Here is a 23,591-nt window from a genome sequence, read left to right on the forward strand (position 1 = left end):
GGCAATTAAAATATCTAGCCAACAGACGAGCCCCAAATTTCATGTTACGCCCCGTCTAGGGGAAAAGGGTGCAACATGAAAACTCTGAAAAAGCATTTGAACAAAGATGAATTTATTGATTTAATTTGGGACCTTAGATTCAGGAGTTGACTGGGCCAAAATAACAAACAAAAATTCCTTGTTTTTAAACCTCTTTCCTAAACCCTAAACCGAAAAGAAAAGGAAAATACAATATACAAACCTAACTCCCTAACCAAAAACAGAGATCAAAACAGTTTACAATAAACAAAAATGGCATCAGACTCCCTACTTTCCCAAATAATCAGTATTTACAATATATTTACAACCAGGCAAGCCAGCTGAAAAGGGCAGTCCAAATCAGTGTCAGAAAACAGGCAAAGGGTCAAATATACCAACACAGTTCCTCTGATAGAAACAGGGTTCAATCTAAACAAACAGGCAATACTCACAGTCTCTAATATTCTTAACACAGTCAAACTCTCCTAACACACAAACAAACTCTGCACTATACAGGTCACAGGTCACATAACTCTCTCTCTCTCTCTCTCTCTCTCTCTCTCTCTCTCTCTCTCTCTCTCTCTCTCTCTCTCTCTCTCTCTCTCTCTCTCTCTCTCTCTCTCTCTCTCTCTCTCTCTCTCTCTCTCTCTCTCTCTCTCTCTCTCTCGCTCTCTCAAAACACAAGGTCTCTGGGTAGAGGAAGTGATCATATTATTTTTAAAGTACTGTGGACCAATCAGGACATAGCATCAATCAGCCTGCATGAACCAATCAGATGAACTTCCTGGACTGACAGACAAAGAGACTCACAAAACAACAGAGATGTCACAAAACACAAATCATAGGGTTGTTACAGTTGTGTTTAAATAGGGTTAGAGCTAAACTCTGCTGGACAGTAGCCCCCTGGAACTGATTTTGACACCCCTGATGTACAGGAACAATGGGTTGTCTCTTCAGTAAAAAGTGGGAGAGAAATCATCCTATGTTTCCAATGTTGGTCACATTCTGAATGTATGTTTGACCTTGAGAAAGGCAGGTCATTTTACACATGGCATACTGTAGCTCTTCACAAACAGTAGCCTTTGCCAAGGACTGGAAAACATTCGCAATATTTCTCAGCAGAGTGAAAAATAGCCTCACTACCTCCGTGCATTGAATGTGAAACTGCTCACTTCAGCTACGTTCCCAAACCTAGTGAGCATGTTCCAGATGCAAAGGTTTTTCTAAAAGTTGTGTTAGAAATTAGAAATTAGAAAGCACTCAAGCTAAATTCAAAGGCAGGTTCAGATATAGAGTTCATGGATAAAGCAATCAGATCAATGAAAAAAGATAGAAAAAGATAACTTAAGATAAAATGACATATGTTAAACCTAATGTTTTTAACATTTACAGTTTAGTTGTTTAATAACATTTTAATTACAAGTTTGCTTTCTAAAATCTGCAGTTTTTGATACGTACACTAAGTATAAATTTAAAAAGTATCAATGTATTAAAAATACGATTTCTTGGTAACACTTTACAATACAGGTGCACTAATATGTATTAATTAATGCTTAACTAATGCACAGACAATCATGTGTTAATTACCACAATGATCGAAGCCATGCATTTCAACTTTCAGTTTTCTGCTTTAATTAATCATTAGATAATGATTTGCAAAGGGATAATTATGTTATGACTTTACTTGTTGAGGCACATGACTATTAACTAATTCAAAATGAATTCAAAACCCATAACCACAATTACATTATTAGTTAATATAATATGTTATTAGGGAATTAATACATGATGACATATTTAATTGGTAACACTTTACAATAAGATTGTATTAGTTAACATTAGTTAATGCATTACTTAACATGAACTAACCATGAGCAACACCTCTGTTCAGCATTAGTTAATCTTTGTTAACGTTAGTTCATAAAAATCCAGCTGTTCATGTTAGTTCACAGTGCATTAACTAATGTTATCAAGATTTTAATAATGTAGTTAACTAATGTTAACTAATGAACCTTATTGTAAAGTGTTACCATTTAATTAATAGCGATTCATATATTACTTCATCTATTAATAATATTGCTGATGCAGTAGTTCTTCATGAGTCATACATTAACTCATGATTATCTGTGCATTAGTTAGGCATTATTTAATGCATATTAGTGCACCTGTATAATAACACTGTAAAAAATTTATAATCTTCCCAACTCAAAATTTTCTAGTGACTGTTTACATCTAAAGTTTTCAATTGGCCCAAGTGAAATTCGGTAAATGGAATTTTATCAATTGTGGCAAGAGCCTGTTAACATGGGCTCAATTGGAAATAATATGTTGAGCCAATGGAAAAAATGTATAATCTTCCCAACTCAAAATTTTCTAGTGACTGGTCACATCTAAAATTTTCAATTAGCCAAATTTAATTTCTGTGAATTGAATTTTATCCATTGTGGCAACAGCCTGTAAACATGGGCTCAATTAGAAATATGTTGAGCTAATGGAAAAATGTAATTTACCAACACTGTAAAAAATGTCAGACCTCTCCAATTAAAAATTTTCTAGTGACCGATCACATCTAAATTTTTTAGTTGGCCAAATTGAATTGGAGAAATGTTTTACAGCGAAACTGTGTGGTTGGTCCAATTAAACATTTTAAATTGTAGTAACAATTGTTTATTTCTCACTGTCCTAAAAGACAAAAATGACTAAAAACATAAATATATTAAGCAAAATACAGAAACAGACAACAGGGTTGACATTTTATCACATTACTTTATTAACAAGTAAATTCCAACACAGGATATTTGGGTGAAAATACCTTATTTTCAATAAGGAAAAACTCTGAATACATTCAAGAAGTCTTCTGCATAACAGGATGTCTTTGTTGTGGTGAAGAAAACACGGCACGGCAAGCTAAAAACCTGCAAATAAAAATAAAAACTAACATTAATGACAAAGCTCCCCTGCATCACATCTGGCAAGAGACAGAACAGAAGTTTCTTCATTATATAATGAGGATGAGAGGAATGAATGGACATAAGAAAATCACGAGCTTGACGTGTTTGATATTAAAAGGCAATAACTTAAGCCCAGAAAGAGGCCGACGCCAAACGCACCGTGTTCAACAGTCGCATGCCGCACATATCACACAAATGACTTAATTTCCTTATTACCTATTGTTTTAGACATATAAGACATGAGGAAAATAAAACTATTGGCTACAGGCTACCATTAGATAATTATGTGGTAAACGAGAACACACTCATGAAAACAATGAATGCATGAACTCGTGATTCTACAAAATGTCTTTTAAACTTCATACCCGGTCATAAAGCAAAACTCTGGAGAATAATTTCAGTGCTCAATACTCACCAACGTCTTTGTGAGATGAATATCTCTATTCTCTCGGGAATGTGTCTCGGTCTTCAGCACCTGCTGGTTTGGCTCCGCTCGCGCTGCCGCTCCCGCGTCTCCGCGTTTGAAATCTCCACACAAACGGTTTTTTTCAAGCGCATTTTGCGCATGCGTATACCGTTTTTCGGACGGAGGACTTGTTCAGCCAACATGGATTTTTCACTTCGACTTTATAGATTGACTGAGCACAATTAAATATGTTCGGTGAATATACAATTTTAATTTTTAGTGAAGACCTTAAGCTATGATTAGTACAATGCATCTTTTTGCATGGCGATAATTATTTGGAAGTCATTTATTGGGCCAATATGTAATGATCAATTTACACAATTTTTCCCCCCAATTTTTTTTTACAGTGAAGGTGTTACCGATATTTTAGTTTTGTTTCAGCAACACCTGTCTGCTCATCGTTTATTAAACATCATTTCACTTCCGTCTTTCTCATCAGTCACCGTGACACCATGCCATTGTTAAACTTGTTAATGTTAATGCCATTGTTAATGTTAAACTCTATTAAAATCAGCTGTAAATGATATACATGAGGATCCAAGATGATAAGGACATTATGTTGCGTTAGAAAATGTGTAAGCTCACAAGATTTTGGAACAGCCTTCTGGGAAAAAACAACAAAAACTTCAACCAGTTTTAGCTGGTCAGCCAACTGGTCTCTCAGACTGACCAGGGGTGCATTTCCTGAAAGCATCATTAGCCAACTGTGGTCGCAAGTTTCATCGTTATCACCATGATCTGTGTTTCCCGAAACCATAGTTCAAATGAACATTCACAAACAGCTTTGCAAAGTTGTGTGGTTGAAACAACAGCTCTTGACCAGTGGTTAGAAGCTTAGGGCCATATTTACTAAAAGCTTGCGCCAGCGCAAACCCTCTTTTAAAAGCGTTAAAAACTACTGTCAGGAAGACACACAGTGAAAATTTAGCACTGAAAAGGCATGGACAGTTATTTTTGCGGCTGACCTTATTTATGTCTCCCTTACAGACGTAAAATTTATGGGAGGAGAGGATTTAAATGAATCATGCAACGTGATTTACTAAGGTTGTGTTTGGTGGTGTTTGCCTCAATATTTACCGCCCAAAAACAACATGTCTTAAACCAGATGCTAACTGGTAGATTACGTTGGTCATTATGGAGTTGATCCGGCTGTGTCTGTGTTCTTTAATTTGTGCGTCATTAACTCTCACGCTTATTTGCCCTGTTTAGAAAACCTGGCCATTCATTTCTTGTTTGCATGACGTAGACTTAATAAATCCATATTTTGAGCAAAATAAGCAAGCTAACAGGCAGTACAATCTATATCTTTTATTTTCGAATATATGTCATTTACATCTTTTAGTTTGTCAAGAGATTTAAAGCACCGTTTTTGAAAAGTGCGCATGTGCATTTCGTAAGAACGAGCCTATGTTTGAATCTGGAAATAAAGCAAAATAAAGCAAAATAAAGAAATAAAGAAAAAGTGGAATTAGTCCTCAGGTGCCATGTCTTTCATTTATAGCAAAAAAAAATATTGCCTTAATTCGATCTCAAACGGATTCATTAAAACCTGGTTGACTTCACTAACCATCATGGTTGAACGAAAAATGTGCTATAATATGGTTTTCAGGGAAACAGTTGATTTCTTCAACAATGCATCCTACTATGGTAATTAGGCAGTGAGTTATTTTGTTGTATGGGAAACACACCCCAGATAACCAGGGGCCAAAAACCCTCTAAAACTACAAATCAGACTTGCCTGACTAGGTAGGAGCAATAGGATTTTTAACATTTGCTTTCCCAGTAGTGAGAGCTCTAATGCCTTTATTTCAACTATACGCAAATTCATGTAATGAGTTTCACAGTCCTTTGTGTGTGTTTGTGTATTTGTTCAGATGAAGTCTGCCGGGGCTGGTGATGAAGGACTCTTCACTGAGAGCTACTGTAACATCTGCAACGCTCAGCTGATCTCCGAGTCCCAGCGTGTGGCACACTATGAGGTAATCACTCACACAGACACGCCAGTGACACACATTACGTTAAAAGCAGGCCTCATCAATTGATCATCAGGGATGTAATAATCATTTGTAACCTAAATGCTTCTCTCATGTATCTTTCAGTCGCTGCTTTTAAAGTTGTAATGCAGTGCACCTTTCCTCAGACCCACAACCCTTCATAAGTAACCCAATGATTGAACATTAAATAATCATCCTCCTGCATTATTTACATCTCTCACACACGGTTCCTAAGACCACAGAGTACGCAATCACTAGATTAACGAGCGTGCTAATGAGGACAAACTCCTTTGCACAAAATCAGTGTAGCTGAGGGAACGTGCCTGTTCAACAGGATCGTTTGGCCAGATTGGTTTACGAAGAGAAGCGAGCAAGATATATTCTTCATTCTGGTAACACTTCAGCTCTTCTGTCACTGATCCCTGCGATCCCTCGTCTTGAGTAAACGCTCTCAGATGTCAGTGTGAGGCTGAATTTAATTTACGAAGGCTAGAATTTATTTAAATATATGTATTTTCCCTCAAAGGGATTAAATGGGTAAGTTTTAGTCAGTCAGAGGAATGAACAATACATGTCTTACAGTATATATATTCATCTTTGTTAATGTTAGTTAATAAAAATGCAGTCGTGCATTGTATGTTCATGTTAGTTCACTGTGCATTAAATAATGTTAACAATTACAATTTGTGATTTTGATAATGTTGAAATAAACATGAACTAAGAATAATAAATGCTGTTGAATTATTGTTAATTCATATTTCATGTTAATAAAACGAATGCAACCTTACTATAAAATGTTACCAATATGCTTAACGCAATATATGTTTTTACATTTATCAAATATCATATTTAATTTGCTTTAATTTTGCTTTATAGAAAAAATATTATTATTATTATTATTATTATTGATTATCATTTTAATATATGAAAAATTGCAGAATTGTAGGAGATTAAATTTGATTTGATTAAATCAATTTGATTAATTGTTCTGGTGAATTGATGAATTATTCTGGTTATAATCAATTTTCGGATTCACTAAAAATAACAGATTCATAAGACTCATTTATTCAGGAATCAATTCAATAGTGTGTATTGCCGCAACTTTTAGGAAACTTAATGGGCAAATAATGATGCTTTTAAATAATATATAATAACAACTGGTTAATTTTAAAAATGATGTTAAAAATATAAATATTATCTGATATATTACCCAGCCCTGCACCTCAGATACACAACAGTTCCCCCAGTATCCAGAAAGACTGCTGTGTCCTCAAATAAACTCCAAGTGGATGAACTCGTCACTATGACCAGTTCATTTCAGGCCCTGAATCAACCGTCCATTTCCCTGGAGAGGCCAAGAGAAGGAAAGGGAGAGAATGAGAGAAAAACAGAAAGACAGATAGAGATGTACTGTGTGATAACACGAGTTCGCCGCACCACAGCACGCATTAGAGCCGTTCCCCTGGGACTGAGCTGCACCAAACTCTCTCCACCTGTCAGAGCAACTTTAATAGACTTTTAGATATCTCGGGGCCTTTTCCTCTTTCAATTTCTCATGCTGTGTGCGAGTGTGTGCGCGCACGGCTGATAATCTGATGGATAGCTAACGGACATAGACTAAAAGCTTGGGTTTAATGTCTCATCACAGTCTGGAGAGAAACCTCGTCACCTGTCAGCTGCCCTTCACTGTCTGGACTGGACGCTTCTGTCTCCTCCATATCACTGCATTGTTTGTCCTGTCCATTTCTCCATTCCGCTTTCCTTTTCCTCACTGTTTGTTTCAGTTTTCACCTGCTGTTCCTATCTGTCTGGAAACAAAAACATACAGTATTCATAACAGCTTCACATTACTAAAACAACAAGACACTCAAAACAGTATTACATTATACATATGTTTAAATGATCAATTGTCAAAGATGTGCAAAATCTCAGTTTTATTTGAATGTATCCATTGAAAATTTGAAACGAAAAAAAAAGTTTTTTGGTTTTCGAAGTTAACATGTTAACTAGTATAAATTGTTATATTTAATCTTTTAAATAATATTTTACATTCATCAAGTATACTATTTTTTTCACTTGCTTTTTTAAAACCTAAATTAAATTAAAAAAATATATATACACCGATCAGGCATAACATTATGACCACTGACCACTGACAGGTGAAGTGAATTACACTGATCTCTCTTCATCACGGCACCTGTTAGTGGGTGGGATATATTAGGCAGTAAGTGAACATTTTGTCCTCAAAGTTGATGTGTTAGAAGCAGGAAAAATGGGCAAGCGTAAGGATTTGAGTGAGTTCATGTGGATGTTACTTTGACACATACCACCTACCTAAGCATCGTTGCAGACCATGTACACCCTTTAATGGAAACGGTATTCCCTGGTGGCTGTGGCAGGATAATGCGCCCTGCCAAAAATAAAAAATAGTTCAGGAATGGTTTGAAGGGCACAACAACACCCAGATCTCAATCCAATTGAGCATCTGTGGGATGTGCTGAACAAACAAGTCTGATCCATTGAGGCCCCTAATTGCAACTTACAGGACTTAAAAGATCTGCTGCTAACATCTTGATGCAGACACCACAGCACACCGTCAAGGGTCTAGTGGACTCCATGCCTTGACGGGTCAGGGCTGTTTTGGCAGCAAAAGGGGGACCAACACAATATTAGAAAGGTGGTCATAATGTTATGCCTGCATCTATGTATATATTATTAACAGAAATTAACAAAAATGTCTCTAACATCACTTTGCTAACATCAGAAAATACACAGTTTGCTGTCATTTTAAAACAGAGAAATATTCTTCAGATAAAATCCCTAATTTACACATTAGTACAATGCCAATCTAAAAACCGTAAGATGTAATACAATGCTTTTTTCCCCTCACACAGTATATTGGATCTTTATACATGGATTATATGCACATATTATATTGCTAAAGGATCATCAAAAAAAAAAAAAAATTCTCAACCACTTTCAGACACCTTTTTTATTGCCATACATACTGTACAATCATACTGCTCATGCGCTACTGGCACTGTACCATTTCAAATTGTTCAAATACCCCAAAACTCACATTTTTAATAGCTGTATCATTTACCCCGTCTCCTCTTAAACCCTCAAATCAAATCTCTCCCAGACCAAATGCTCCCTCAGTGTCTGGTCTTTAGCTCATTCAGTGCTTATCAACGACTCCTTTCATTCCCTCTCACTGGAACAGTGTAATCCAGTCTAACTGCTTCATAGACTTCGGAGACTCTGTCTCTCCCTTTCTCCCTCTCAACCTCTCTAAACTCACCCTAAGCCCAGCTGTGCCTTCAATTCCCTCCAAGTCTTTAACACACACTCTCGTTTGGGCAGGCCAATATATACTGTTGAATGATCAAAAAATGTGTCCACCAGTAGAAATCTTGCTACAGTATGTGATTACACTGGCAGATATACACTGTGTGCAGATTTATTAGGCACGTTGATTTTCTGATCATTTTTTTTTCAAACCACAATCTTACTGTAACTACTATTCATTTTGTATTTAATCATTTATACGTTATATATAATTGTTCATGAAGGCTGGGAATTCAAAAACACCTTTTAAGGTGAGAAGAATTATTAGGCACATTTTCTTTTCCAGATAAAATTAGCCAAAAAAGAGATTTAACTGAGATTGAAAAGTCAAAAAATATTAAGTGCCCATGAGAAGGATACAATATTAATGCAATACTAGCAATTTCTAGAATTTAATTAAATTAAATTAATTAAATCTCTTTTTTGGCAAATTGTATCTGTAAAAGAAAACGTGCCTAATAATTCTTCACACCTGAAAAGGTGTTTTTCATTTCCAGTCTTCATGAACAATTATATATCACTTATAAATGATTAAATACAAAATGAATAGTAGTTATTAAGATTAATGTGGTTTGGAATCGGTAAAATGTGCCTGGAAAAAAATATCATCAGGAAATCAACATGCCTATAATTCTGCACGCAGTGTATTTGTAGAGATTCAATATTTTAGATGTGGTGCTTTAAAGGGGAGACATCGAGACTATGTTTCTGAGAGGGATTTAGCGTTCTGACAGACTGTCAAGCACACTAAAACCTTCCTGAGAAGTTTCATCTTTATATTCATTCCCTTTACTGTTAAGCAACACTACTTCTGTGACAAATTCAACAACACATTTCAAACAATGTGTTGGTTTTGGAGTGCTGAAAATGTCCATAGTGGTTCGTCTTAGAGGGAACTCGAACTGCGTCATTGTGACGACACTTTGGGGAACGCCCCAAGAGTAAAGCATCTGAAGAATGAATGGATTCAGCCCAATCCTGATTGGTGTTGCGTCATGACATAGTATGTGATGGCATACCCGGGAGATACAAAGGGACGTCTGAACACAACAGAGAAAGCTTTCTGCTCTTCAGCGTTAGCGCTCTGTGTTTGTGAGTCTTATTTGGTCTACCAACGTTGTTTTCACAAGCATTTTCTTACGGCTCGCGAACTCCGTGGCTGGTCCCGTGCCTGTTGAGGCAGCACGGCTGATCAATCATGGGGCTCGCAGATGGGTCTGTCAAGGGGAACCTGAGAGTGCTGAGGCATCTTCTCCTTCCCTGTTTGACAGTTCCATTGTTCTCCTTCCCCGTGTGGAAGCCCGCGCTGTGGCTTCTTCCCCCAGTTTGGAGGACCCGATGAGTGAGCTGTCTGATTCTGAGGAATTATACGGGCTCCGTATCGAGGCTCGCGATTCCTAATGCAAGATTCAATCTCGCGTTGCCGAGGCGGCGCGTAGGTTTTCGGGTCTGCTATTAAAGTGATACAACGTGACACGGTGAGAATGCATGTGATACTGTTGGGTGCGAGGCATGCAGTCAGCTCCTGAGGGTGCTGGCTGTTTTCATTGAGAAATATCTCGACGCGTACTGCCATGTGCCTTTCGGGTGTTTCAGCCTCGCGCCTGTTTGGCTTTCTTCTCGAGGGATGAAAGCCAATTGTATTATAACGGCTTAAACCACGTTGCTGAGGCAATGTGTGGTTTACGAGTCCGTATAAATACAATAAAACAGTATCGTCTGATGACTATGGCTGCATTTAATTCAGAGGAATTAAATGAAATATGATCTGACTTTGAGGAATTAGATATTCAGCCTATCATTCAGACCATGTTTCACCGTATTTGTGGCTGCATTTAATTCCGAGGAATTAAATTAAAATATTATCTGACTTTGAGGAGTTAGATGTATTTTTTACTCAGCCTATTATTCAGACCAGGTTGCACGGGTTGGGTGATTATGATGGCATTTAATTCTGAGGAATTGAGTGTCATGTTATCTGACTTTGATAAGTTAGATACTTTTAATCGGTCTGTCACCCAAGTGTCTTTGACTTCATCTAAGATGGGAGCAAATCATGCATAGGCAGTTCCTGAGGGGGCTGCCTCCATGCATGGTGAGGAGCCCTCCGGAAGTTGATGTCGTTCTCGCCGCCTTGTGGCCTGCGGGACACATCAATTTCAGGCAATTGCTAATCGCAGTGTCCGCCCTAGTTTTGCGGCCCTGTCGAGCTGCTCCCTTAGATGAGGCCCCTGCTGGCCAGCCCCCTCTCCCGGGTAGGAGCGATCGAGGTCGCCTCCCCTGTGGAGCTTTTGGGAATCAATGCTGTGCTCCCGCCGTCTGGTACGCTTCGGGCCATATGCGTCACCAGCCGCCTCTAGCAAGACCTGCAGTGGTCCAGCAAATGCGTACGCACACCAAAAATCTTCCTCGATTTTGCCCTGTCGGTTAGCTGCTTCAGGGGGTCGGGGAGGAGGCTCGGTTGACACCCGAGGCCGGCCTCGAGAGGCTGGTTCCCTTAGCAGATTATCTCAGCGCATGGTTATGCCTACGGATATATCTGCATGGGCCCTGCATACTGTAGAACGGGGTTACAGGCCGCAGTTCAGTTCCCCTCCCCCAAAGTTCAACGGGGTGGTCTGGACTGTGGTCAGCCCGGAGTAGGTGCGGGTTATGGAACAGGAAGTACACTCCGGGTTCTACAGCCGGTACTTCATAGTTCCTAAGAAGGATGGCCATTTGCGTCCAACTTTAGATCGGAGGAACTTGGATCGTTCTCTGAGGAGATTCAGATTCAAGATGCTTAAGCAAGGTGGATCTAAAGAGGACGCATACTTCCATGTATCCATCCTTCTGTGTCACAGGGAATTCCTGAGGTTCTCTTTCGGGGGTGAAGTGTGTCATTATCGGGTTCCTCCATACGGCCTGGCTTTTTTCCCCTTGCGAGTATTGAGATGTCGTCCTTGGCTGCTCTCAGTGCTTGGGGTTGAGACTCTACACGCAGTAGCATGTTGACGCCTTCTCAGAGAACCGTGTTCCTGGGAGCCGTATGGGATTCTCTACATTGTGGGCACAATTGTCTCCCGCGCGTATTGAGTCCCTACGGGCGATGGTCTCCAAAATGAAGCTAGGCTGCAGTATCACTGTGTAGCAGTTTAGGACTTGCTGGGACTTATGGCAGCTGGGTCCAACAGAATATATCTTGGCCTGCTGCGCATGAGACCCCTGCAGTGGTGCTTGGGAACCAAGGGGTATTCCTTGAGGGGAAATCCATTCTGTATGACCAGGGTAACGCGCAGTGGCCTTCGTTCCTTCGTCGTATGAAAAAAAACCTTGGTTTCTGCCACAGGGGCTGGTGCTGGGAGCATCATGTTGCCTGAAGACCGTTTCAATAGATGCCTCCCTCACCGGTTGGGGCGCGGTCATGGAAGGCCGCTTTGCAGAGGTCTGTGGGAGACCCGGCATTTCTCCTGGCACATCAACTGCCTGGAAATGCTGGCGGTCTACAAAGCTCTGAGGAGCTTTTTCCCGGACCTCCGCGGCCACCATGTCCTGGTTCGGAAGTGAACCAAGGGGCTTTCCTTGAGGGGAAATCCATTCTGTATGACAAGGGTAACGCGCAGTGGCCTTCGTTCCCTCGTCATATGGAAGAAACCTTGGTTTCTGCCCCAGGGGCCGGTGCTGGGAGCATCATGTTGTCGGAAGACCGTTTCAACAGATGCCTCCCTCACCGGTTGGGGCGCGGTCATAGAAGGTCGCTTTGCAGAGGTCTGTGGGAGACCCGGCATTTCTCCTGGCACATCAACTGCCTGGAAATGCTGGCGGTCTACAAAGCTCTGAGGAGCTTTTTCCCGGACCTCCGTGGCCACCATGTCCTGATACGATCCGACAATACGGCCGTAGTATCGTATCTGAATCATCAGGGGGACCTGAAGTCACGCCCTCTATGCAGACTGGCACACCAGGTCCTCCTGTGGTCCATCCCCGGGGACCAAAACCAGGGGGCAGACATCCTGTCGAGGCAGGGGCTGAGGCCCGGGAGTGGCGACTCCACCCCGAGGTGGTGGAGGCCATGTGCGAGAGGTTGGCCCGGTGGAAATGGATCTCTTCGCGTCTCGAGAGACGTCCCACTGCCCACTGTGGTTCTCCCTAAGCCATCCGGACCCGCTGGGGCTGGATGCCATGGCTCAGACTTGGCAGAGGCTGCGTCTGTACGCCTTTCCCCGATTGCTCTGCTCTCGGGAGTTCTGGAGCGTGTCCGCCGGGAGGGCGTCAGCCTTCTCTTAGTAGCACTCCGGTGGCCGACTCGAGTATGGTTCTCCGACATCATCGACCTGCTGGACGGTCTCCCATGGCAGGTCCCTCTGAGGAGGGACTTGCTATCTCAGGCCGGGGGCACGATATTTTACCCCCGGCCAGAGGTGTGGAATCTCTGGGTCTGGCCCCTGAGGGGTCCCGGTACCTAGGAGAAGGCCTGTCGGCGGGTGTCGTGGAGACCTTACTTCCAGAGCTCCTTCCAACAGGAGGTTGTACAGCCTGAAGTGGAATGCATTTTCCACTTGGTTTAGAGAACGGGAGGTGGACCCAGTTAACTGCCCTGTGGCTTCAGTGCTGAGTTCCTCCAAGACCGTTTCTCCGCCGGTCTTTCCCCGCCCACACTTAAGGTGTATGTGGCTGCCATTGGGCCGTGTGGCATGGTCAGTGGTTCTTCAGGCATTCCATCCTCCACCTCACGTGACGGCGGAAGAGGGCAGACTTCACCTCCTCTACCCCGTGCGGGCATTGAGGATTTATTTGGAGAAGTCTGCACAGTGGAGAAGATCAGACCAATTGTTGGTGTGTTTTGGTTCACCCAAGAAAGGGGCTGTCTGCTTCAAAACAGACAATCAGTAACTGGGTTGTCCAGGCTATAGCCACGGTTTATCAGGTGCGCAATTTGCCTTCACCGAGATCCGTGAGGGCCCATTCCACCAGGAGCATGACCTCCTCTGTGGCCCTCTTTTCTGGAGCCTCTATGCAAGAGATCTGCGAGGTGGCTGGGTGGGCCACTCCACACACCTTCATTAGATACTACAGTCTGCATCTCCCTGTGACGCCTGGCACTGGAGTGCTCGCCCCCTAGTTGTGCCTGGTTTCCAGCTTCACACTAGGTAGGGTATGATTGGTGCGGCATAGTGGGTACTCGTTCCCCAAAGTGTCGTCACGATGACGCAGTTTGAGTTCCCTCAAAGGGGAACGTCTCGGGTTATGACTGTAACCCTTGCTCCCCGAGAAGGGAATGAGACACTGCGTCTCGTGTCCACACCAATAAGAAAGAGCGCTCGCTTCATCGCAGAACGCTATCTCTGTTGTGTTCAGACGTCCCTTTGTATCTTCCGGGTATGCCGTCACATACTACGTCATAACACAACACCAATCAGGATTGGGCTGATTCCATTCATTCTTCAGACGCTTTACGCTAGGGGCGTTCTCCAAAGTGTCGTCACGATGATGCAGTGTCTCGTTCCCTTCTCGGGGAACAAGGGTTATAGTCATAACCTGAGATGTTTCTTTTCTTCATTTATTACTTTTCAATTAACATTTAAACAATTCATTTTGCATCCTCACAAGCCTAATAACATTCTGTTGATGCCAATGTTTTTAATACCCAATGGTTCATTTGATGAAAGATTTTCTATAGTATTATTAAAAATTCAAGGACAGTTTTTATGAACATTTCATGAATATTAATCAGTCAAATAAAAAATAAAAAATGTTATACCTTTTTACTGACTAATGTTTGATATGCAGTTTTTAACATCCATATTAGTAAAAAGGGTTAACCAACCATCTAGATGCCATACTTGGTTGTAGTCAAGAGCATGACAAGGAAAATAGAGAATCAAAATTAACGTTAATAGTAAATCCACAGCAAACTTAGGCCGCCCTAGGAACTTTGGGGTGGTACTCAGGATGTTTTGACTGCAGGGACAAAGGGTCCCCCTCAGAAAGTCCCTGCTCGTGAGGTAGTACTTTTTTAAAGATCATGAACTTTTTGGGGTGGTACTTGGGTGCTGAACAGGCTGATTGATTGAGTTCACACAGCATTTTGATTGGTTGACTCCACGCAGCATTTTATTTCAACCACCATTTTTAAAAGTCTGTTGCGGTGCGTGCAGTAAGAGTTGTTTTCTATTCGAATCAACAATGGAGTTTAAAAAAATACGACCAATGAACTGACTACGAGGTTCAGGGTTTATTAAGCTTATATGTTGAGGATGAAGTCCAGTGGGCACAGTCCTACATCACTAGATTAATTTGCCTAATCTTCATGGTACTTCAAACCTCGATGTTAACGCAGACAGCAACAGGTCTGGGGGTGAAAAGTTCCTGGGAAAAAAATCCTGGGACAAATTGTCTTGAGTAATTTCAGTGGAAACATGGCTTAAGATGAAGGCAGACAAAATACCACAACCATGAAAAACAGATGAGACAGGACAAAGGTGGATTTAAATACACAAACAAACGACAACACAGCTGACAGTGGCGATACATCAAATCAGTAACTATGATGACAGACTAGTGGCAGGAAATTAGGCAAAACAGAAAACAAAGTCCAAACAGGGTGATATTGTGACACTAGATCACCAAGAAACCATGTAAAACCAGCTATACCTGAGGCCCTGTTTACACCAGATATTAAGATGCATTTTGGTGGATCGGATCACGAGTGGACGACACTAAATACAGGTGTAAACATTGTCTAAAACGTTTTGAGCTTGTCCACTTTCGAACACTTCCAGAGGTATTCGAAAACATGGGATCAAGTGTGTTCGAACAGCCGCCGACTGACTTAATGCGTAAACTTTGTAGGAAGCACGCTAGCCAGACGGGATTGAAACTTTGTTGGCTGGAGACCCAAGTTTGGTTTGAAGACAAAAAATGTAAAGCAGAATGTTCTCTCACCATTCCTGATTTCTAACATGCACTCTCAGTGTTTAGCGTGGTCTTGCGGCTGTCAGAGCAGAAAGGAAAGCTGCTGCTCTCCGAATGTTTTTCTGCCGTCTCCGAGCGTGTTGATATGTAAATTGTGCAAGCTTATTTTGTCCATTAGATTGAAAGATCTGAAAAAAACACACACATACATTTACCCACCCATAGACCCTCCCTTTGAAAAAAATCTGGACAGAAGTGGTTGAAAGTAAACAAAAGATGGATTAAAACACCGGCTGTAAACAGGTATGTGTCTCACTCGTCTACCACCAGTTGTAAACAGGGCCTTGCCAGTGTTTTTGTAACGTATTGATGTGATCCAAATGCTTGGTTGTACTTGAGGCGTCATAAAAAACCTTCCATTTTTCACATTTGTTCAAACTTGATCACTGTCCCGGCCCAAAGAGTCGCAAAACAACTTCTCTTCATTGGTCTTTATCACCTCTTCTCCCCTGATCGACCCTAGCGGAGCACCATAAACATGCAAATAAAGTGTGAAGGAAGAGCAAAGACTTTCTCCCCGCCATCTCTGATTGGTAAACTCACCAAACATGGGTGTGACTGATAGGGCCTTTAAGGGTGTATTCAACCAGAAAGTTCCGCTAGTTAACTTGCTTTGGTCCAGACCAAATACAATGTAGATTATTTTTTGTTTGGTGTGGTTCACTTTCACACTGCCCTTTTTGCAAATTAACCAACATTTGTAAACAAAACCACGTTTGTGCTAAGGTCATCTATTCTCACGCAGGGAATTTTCACGCAGGGAAAAGCTGGGAGTGCAAGAAATGATGCTGAAGTTTTTTTTTACTCTAACACGGGAGACTGCTCAAATCCACTCTTCTTCATCTTTGCTGAACATATCAGCATTTTTATGCGTCCTCTTTAGTAGCTGTGACATATAGGCATCTGCCCAAATATCAATCAGGCAGTGTGTCTCTTTGGAGCACCGTACCAGAGTTCGTTTGGAACCGGACCGAGGCCACTTATTTAGCTGGGTCTCAGTACGATTGTTTGGTCCGCACCCGAGTCTGATTACTGAATTCACACCTGCCCAAAAGTTCTACACGAAGGGAGGAAACAAACTTGAATTTAATTCAATCGAACCAAACAAGACAGATGTGAATACACCATAAGTGTTCCTTATTTCCTATATTGATAACTGATTATGTTGTCTGTTCGGTGAACGAACTGATTAAATAATTGTAATATTAATTCAGCTACAGTCAATACTGAAACTAATCCAAATATGTATAAATAATTATAATTTGATGTAATTAATTATTCATATTTCCCCTTTGAGCTAATTTGTTACATTTATATTGTTGCCAAAACTAGAACTACTAAAAATCCTTAACTGAAGTAAAACTGAAGTTATAAATATAAAATATTAGATGAAAATATTAAACACAAATTATTTGAATAAAACCAGTTTAAGTCCAAGTACTAAAATTGAAACTGAATTGAACTGTAAAACTGAAACTGAAAAAAATTAAAGCTAAATAAAATATACATTACAAAAGCACATCAAAATGTCTTAAATTTAAACTTAAATTAAAATAAAAACTGAAATATAAAAACTCTTCAGTGCTCATGCTCAGCATTTTCATACAAGTCATTTCCTGAAAGAGCAGAACTCACCTGCAATCTGTTCTTAATCTAAACTTATATTAATCACTTGCTTAATACCCACAGATGCTCACATTACAGTTTTTAATATCAGACAAATTGCATATTACATTACAAATTCAAGCTATTCATCTTAAACCCACAGTGATATCAGAGCATTAACAATTTGTCGAGGTTTGATTGCCCATCTATGCAAATGCAGCTATGCCCCCAAGCCCAGTGAGCTGCCTTCATGCATACTACATGTACTGCTACCTGAAATAGAAACTTTTAAGTGACTAAAATGAACATTCTACACACAACAACAACAACAACAACAACAACAACAACAACACCACCACAGAAACAGAGCTCTTCAATATTGATTTCAAACTAAGTTTATTGCATATTACTAAGCTAAATGTGCCATTATGAAATAGGAATAAAAAAAAAAAAAATACATAGACCACAAATAAAATAGTCATTTTAATTAAAGGGGTCACAGTGCTAGACCAATTAGTCAGTTAGTAAGGTTGAGTAGTTTACCCTTTCAGAAATAGGTTTTCTTTGAAATTCGTCCATTTTAAGCACGGCTGCTTTAACCACATACATTCACAAGTGCTGTGTTTTTAGGATGGCGTTCTATTTTGTTGTGCAACTCTATAACACCTATTAATTGACTATCACGCACACTCACACAGTATAAACATATTTATCAAATATAATTCTCATATACATCAAAGAATCCTGAAGAAAAAATTATCACTGTTTCCACAAAATTATTAATCAGCACAAGTTGATTGATAGTAATGTTACTTGAGCACCAAATCAGCATAGAATGATTTCTGACGGATCATGTGACACCGAAGACTGAAGTGCTGGAAATTCAGCTTTGCCATCACAGGACTAAATAAAAATTTAAGATTTTAAATTGTAATAATATTTCAAAATACAACAGTTACCTTTCAGTCGGTCACGTTTGTTGGGGTAACAGCTTAGGACCCAGGACCAGTAGTGAAAAATGAAGACCAGGAGTCAGGAGTCAGATTAATTAAAGAAAATTTTACTGAAGAATAGTTTGCAGTTTCATCAGCAGAAGCCAGCTCAAGAGGAGTTCGTAGGCCGCGCTCCCTCCAACAGTCTCCCGCCTCCGTCTAACGTACATACAATTTTCTGAACAGTTATACTGTTTTCAAGGTCTAGACACGTCATTATTGCCATGTGGAATGATTCTGATTGGTTCTAACAACATGCATTGTAAGCAACTTTCCACACGTAGACAGATAGGAGCATATATCTCTCAAAATGCGTAGACTCCGTGTCGCCCAGGTCCAGATTAACCCTCAATGACCTCGGAGATCACAGAAAAGACGCCTCAAAGTCTGGGATCGTTTGCAGAAAGGACCATCTCCAATACTGGATCTGCACAGAATCATGAAACGCACACACAAAGTTTCCCAGAAAAACAGTCTCCATCAAGGTCGGGACATCTTAACTAACTATCAACAAAGTCTTTCTCCAAAACATGTTGACACTAACTCTAATTCAGAAGTGACTTTATTCTATTCTATAAAGAAAGAAGATAGATCAAAGAGGTACATTTTCCCCTGAGTCCCCAAAGAATCCCATAGATGTTTCAGGGATGACCCCGGGGGTCGCTTTAGGAAGACATACAGTTAACATATGCTGATCTCGTTTGACTCCCTGGAGTGTTATTACAACACCAAGGACAGTTGCCTGTCAGCACGTCTTGACACAGACATCAGAGCAGCTCCTGAATAATCTGGATTCAAAAGCACAGAGCAACTAAAACACTACAATATCCAAAATCACTCCGTGAATATAGAGAACTGATTTATCAAATGTAGGAAATGGTTATACTTGATTATCATTCATTGTTATTTTAATATTGAACATAAAATCATTCTTGAAGGATATGTGTCTGATGAAGAGACAAGTGATGTTTGGCTTGACCCTTGACCCTTCATTCCCCCCTTTTAGACCATATGTGGGGGTCCCATACCGCCACGTCTGGTCTACAAGTGAGGTCACTACGGAAGGTCAAGTGGTGACGCATGTTTCCCTTTTAGGGTCACAATTGTCTCTTCACCTCATCACGGACATGCTGGCCACTAAAAAGACCAGTCCCCGTTTTGAGGCTCTTTACCCCTTCCACTCACAAACAGGGCCCCAATGTTCTTCTTTTCTCAAAACTCCTGATCAACAAACTGATAACGTGCTTTCTCTCATTGAAAGGGGAACAGACAATATAGTACAATAGTATTCATACAATTCTTTAGGGTTTCAGTAAAAGGAAATATAAAATAAAATAAAATAAAATAAAATGAAAGACAAATCCATATTTAATCTCTGGAAGCCGGGCTAAATGAGCAATCTCTGTTGCTGCATTCCCATCAAGTTAGAGGTGTGTGATGCTTCTAAAATCTGAACACATGACTGAAATTTGCAAGGTTAAAGTGACCAGAATGATCTCAGCTGACCCTTGAATGCCAATCTTTAAGGTGTTTCCTTGCTCTCAATTATGCGGTATTTGGTGAGCGGTATAGAGGGGCCAATATTAGGGCAGGGGCTGCCGTGTCCAGTCTTGACCTTGGCCCCTACGAAACACAGCTTCCCCCCCCAACAAAGATGCTGCTGGCCTCACAGACATCTGCCTCACCTCTCATACACACCTCACATAAAACCCCCTCCTCCATTTTTTATTTTTTATTTTATTTTTTTTTCAGGGGGGTCCGAGATGACTTATCGTGATTTCCCTGGCTTGGGTTGCTCCCCGTCAGGCCGTAGGAAGTCTTACCCGTCATCGGGAACAACCACATCATGCTCAACCTCTCATCGCTTTGAGATCTTTGACCCTAAACAGGATCCGATATTTTCTGGAGCCTTTTGGAAAGTGCATTCAAGAGTCAGCAGAGCCCCGGGTCTGCTTTCAAATGAGTAAAAACATGGAGACAGGTTAATAATAGTTCCTGATCACACAGTTTTCCTGATACGAGTGTTCTCGTGAGACATCACACACGCCTAGGACAGACCCTCAGTCACCACTCAGAGAGCAAATACAAACTTTAGAAAATATAGAGGAAGAAACAAAATCATACCTAGGGAGGATAATTCAATTCATGATAATAATATAGAAAGATAAATATTGACTAAGTCTTTGATTATAAATTTAATTAAGATATATATATACAATAATATTGGAGAGGCAGTGGATTCTAGAACCCACCCTTTAAGTTTCTCCTGAGGCCAAAGTGGGGGTATTAATGGTCTACCAATTTAGGCTTGTTCCTAATTTCCACTTAAAAATAGGATTGTAATTACTTTTTCAAAACAGACCTTTTCAGGTATAAAACTCAATAGTGGCCTGAAATAAAAAAAAATCAAAAGTAAATAAATAAAAATAAACAACATAATAGTCCATCCAATTGCATTCAGTCTCATATAGCATGCCCCACCTCAAAAGAATAGAAAATAAAATAAAACATTCATATCATCCATCTCATTATTTCCACTTAAAACATAAACTTGTTCCTAATTTTTACTCAAGAACCCTTTTGCTAAATTTACTTTTTCCAACAGGCCCATGTTCTCCCCTCATAGCCCACATAACTGTTGATGGACTTATCCATAAAAAGAAAATCGTTAATGTTAAAACCTTTTCATCAAAATAACTTAATTATCAATTCGTATTCCATTCAATAAGCTTGTTCACTCATCTTTATCTTGTTGACATTATGCTTAATCATACTAAATACCAAATTATTAATCACCATGTTATTAGTAAAACATTTAAGATCATTCATCAGGGTTTTCCTTAAAGTACCCTTTTTTAATTTTCTTTTATTCTCAATGTCTTGTTCATTAAAACTCTTCAGGTGTAAGCTCCAAATGACCAAAATCTTAAACCTCTTAATTCATGTCACTTGGTAGTGATACTTCATCAAATCCTCACTAGCCTTATCTTGCCACTTACACCCAAACGTGTCATAACTTTACCAAGAATTTACAGATTTCATAATCTCCCATATTACTTTAAATTTGGACTATAAGTCATCGTCAATTTCTTTAAAGCTGTTTTTTCATTTTAACTTTACGGGTGTTCCTAAATTCTATTTCACATCATTAATCTTTGGGCTATTTCTCATTATTGTTCTATCAATCTGCAGATGCCACACAATATGATCATTATTGTTTCTTATCTCTCCTGCTCTGCAGAAACCCAAAATATTATGTTCCTCTTATCTCAATCCCAGTGACACAGAAAGACTTAAAGTCACTTGCTTCTTTAACATTAATTGTGGTTCTCTATATAAATCAAAATATTATAAAAAAAATAAAAAAAATAAAGTAAAAATAAAACTTTTCATTTTTATAAGTTAACTCTTTGGTCGCCCTCCGGCCTTTCAGAATTTTGAGGGGGTCTCTGGATAATTTAGATAGTGACTTCAGCCAATTTGTCACTTTGTCTCTGCCGTCAAGTCTATAACATTTACGCCTACCATTTTTAATCAATTGACATTATTAAATTTAAGCCCTCAGTTGAATTTAGACAATGGTTTTTAACCCATGATGGACGGCAATCTTTAACTTTATAATTCCACTTGAACTAATCCAGAGAGTAATTCAAATCAACATCATAAATGACAAAAGTCGTCATAACAGACAGAGCTGGATAACAATCCATTTAAAGCTCGTCCCGTGTTCTGGATCATCTTTTCACCAGATTCCTTCAAAATTATCAGTTTCTCTAAAGGTTGTCGTTTACCTTAACCCATCTGTAATGGTCAAACACTCATTCCAGAGGTTAATGACACCCAATTAGGACAGAACAGTTCTAGGAACACATACAACACATACAAAACATAAAGAGCAGTCACACCCACACACACATTAAACATTAATTGCTCATTCGCAAATTCTACTTTTAGTGTTTACTCAAATTATTATTTAAACTCAGCTTTTACGTCTGCTTATTATTAATTTGTCTCTACAAAAGTCAGCTGGATTGTTTTGGTTCTGATATCATTTCTTTGTTTTGTTTCAGCTTTAGCAGGGCGATAACAAATTGTACCATCCCTGCTTCCACAAGCAGTCTCTCTCTCTCTCCCTCTCTGATAACCTTTTCAAAAGTTGTCTAAGACTTTAACTTTAATGTTAAATTCATTCTCATTTAAGGTCTATGTGTAAAAACATCTCATACCTTTTTAAACACTATGTTTTCCCTAAAACATGTCTTATTATTTTCAAGTGATGCCCTGTGCTTTTACTCTGTGGCACAGGCTCAGATATCAGCCTTGAGCTGGTTTCGAAAGAGAGAGAGACTTCTATGCATTCTTTTAACTTGTCACTCTAGCACAGCATAAGACTTGGCTAGAGATCACATTTATCTTCCAATAAACATCAGACTTCACACTAGCTCAGCGTAAGACCTGGCTAGAAATTAAAATTGTTTTCAAATAAGCGACAGACATTTTCCTTTTAACTCTATCTTTTGCCAGAATTGACGTTCCAAATAACCATAATTTTATATTTGTCTTTTGTCCAAACAATAAATTTAAACTTCAAACATCTAAATTGAGTCTGAGTTACTCTTCCAATTTTAGCCACAGCACCAGAAATGACATGGTGGGGCAGATTCAGATAAGCAAATTGTTTTATTACAGCTCTTCCATTAATTTTTAACCTCATAATTTATTTTAAAATGATCATGGATCTTTCCTTTAAAAGGAATTCCTTCAGACTTCAATTTATTGAACTTATTCCTTATTTCCTTATTTTCAATCTGTGCACTCTGTTTAAAATCCCTCCGTGACTATATCTGCTTTTTCCTTTTTCTTTTCAAAAACAACTTCAAGTCCTTTTACTCAGACTACACAAACGAAATCCTACATCATTTTCAGTGATTTCTGCCAATTTATCTCACAAACAGTTAGGAATTAAAATTTTTCCAGTCTTTTAGCTTTTAGCCAGTCAAGTAACTTTTCAAATTAGAATTAAAACCTTTGCTGCCCATTTACTTGATAATTCTTTCAAATTTCTTTGACGTCAGGGCTTTAGAGCAGCGCTGCTTACAGCGTTTGCTGTCTTTCATCTCAAAATCTTTATCTGGACTGATCATGTCACTCAAATTTTTAGCCATCATTTTAGTCAAAGTTCATACTCACCTGAAATTATACCAGCAGAGATGGAGGCGAAGATCTTTAACCAACACAGCTGTGGCTTCTGCGTGATGAAACT

The 23,591-nt window shown here is 39.6% G+C and overlaps 1 protein-coding gene across 1 annotated transcript in view; it reads left to right on the plus strand.

Annotated features, from left to right (window-relative positions):
* LOC307142079 (zinc finger matrin-type protein 4) overlaps positions 1–23,591 on the plus strand; it is a gene marked incomplete at its 5' end in the record, with an annotated part of 217,736 nt that overhangs the window by 61,998 nt on the left and 132,147 nt on the right. The window contains 1 exon segment of the mRNA XM_079842605.1: positions 5,310–5,414. Coding sequence (XP_079698731.1) covers positions 5,310–5,414 — 105 coding nt within the window.

Source organism: Gobio gobio, assembly GCF_949357685.1.
Source record: "Gobio gobio genome assembly, chromosome: 18".
In the NCBI taxonomy this organism is placed as follows: domain Eukaryota; kingdom Metazoa; phylum Chordata; class Actinopteri; order Cypriniformes; family Gobionidae; genus Gobio; species Gobio gobio.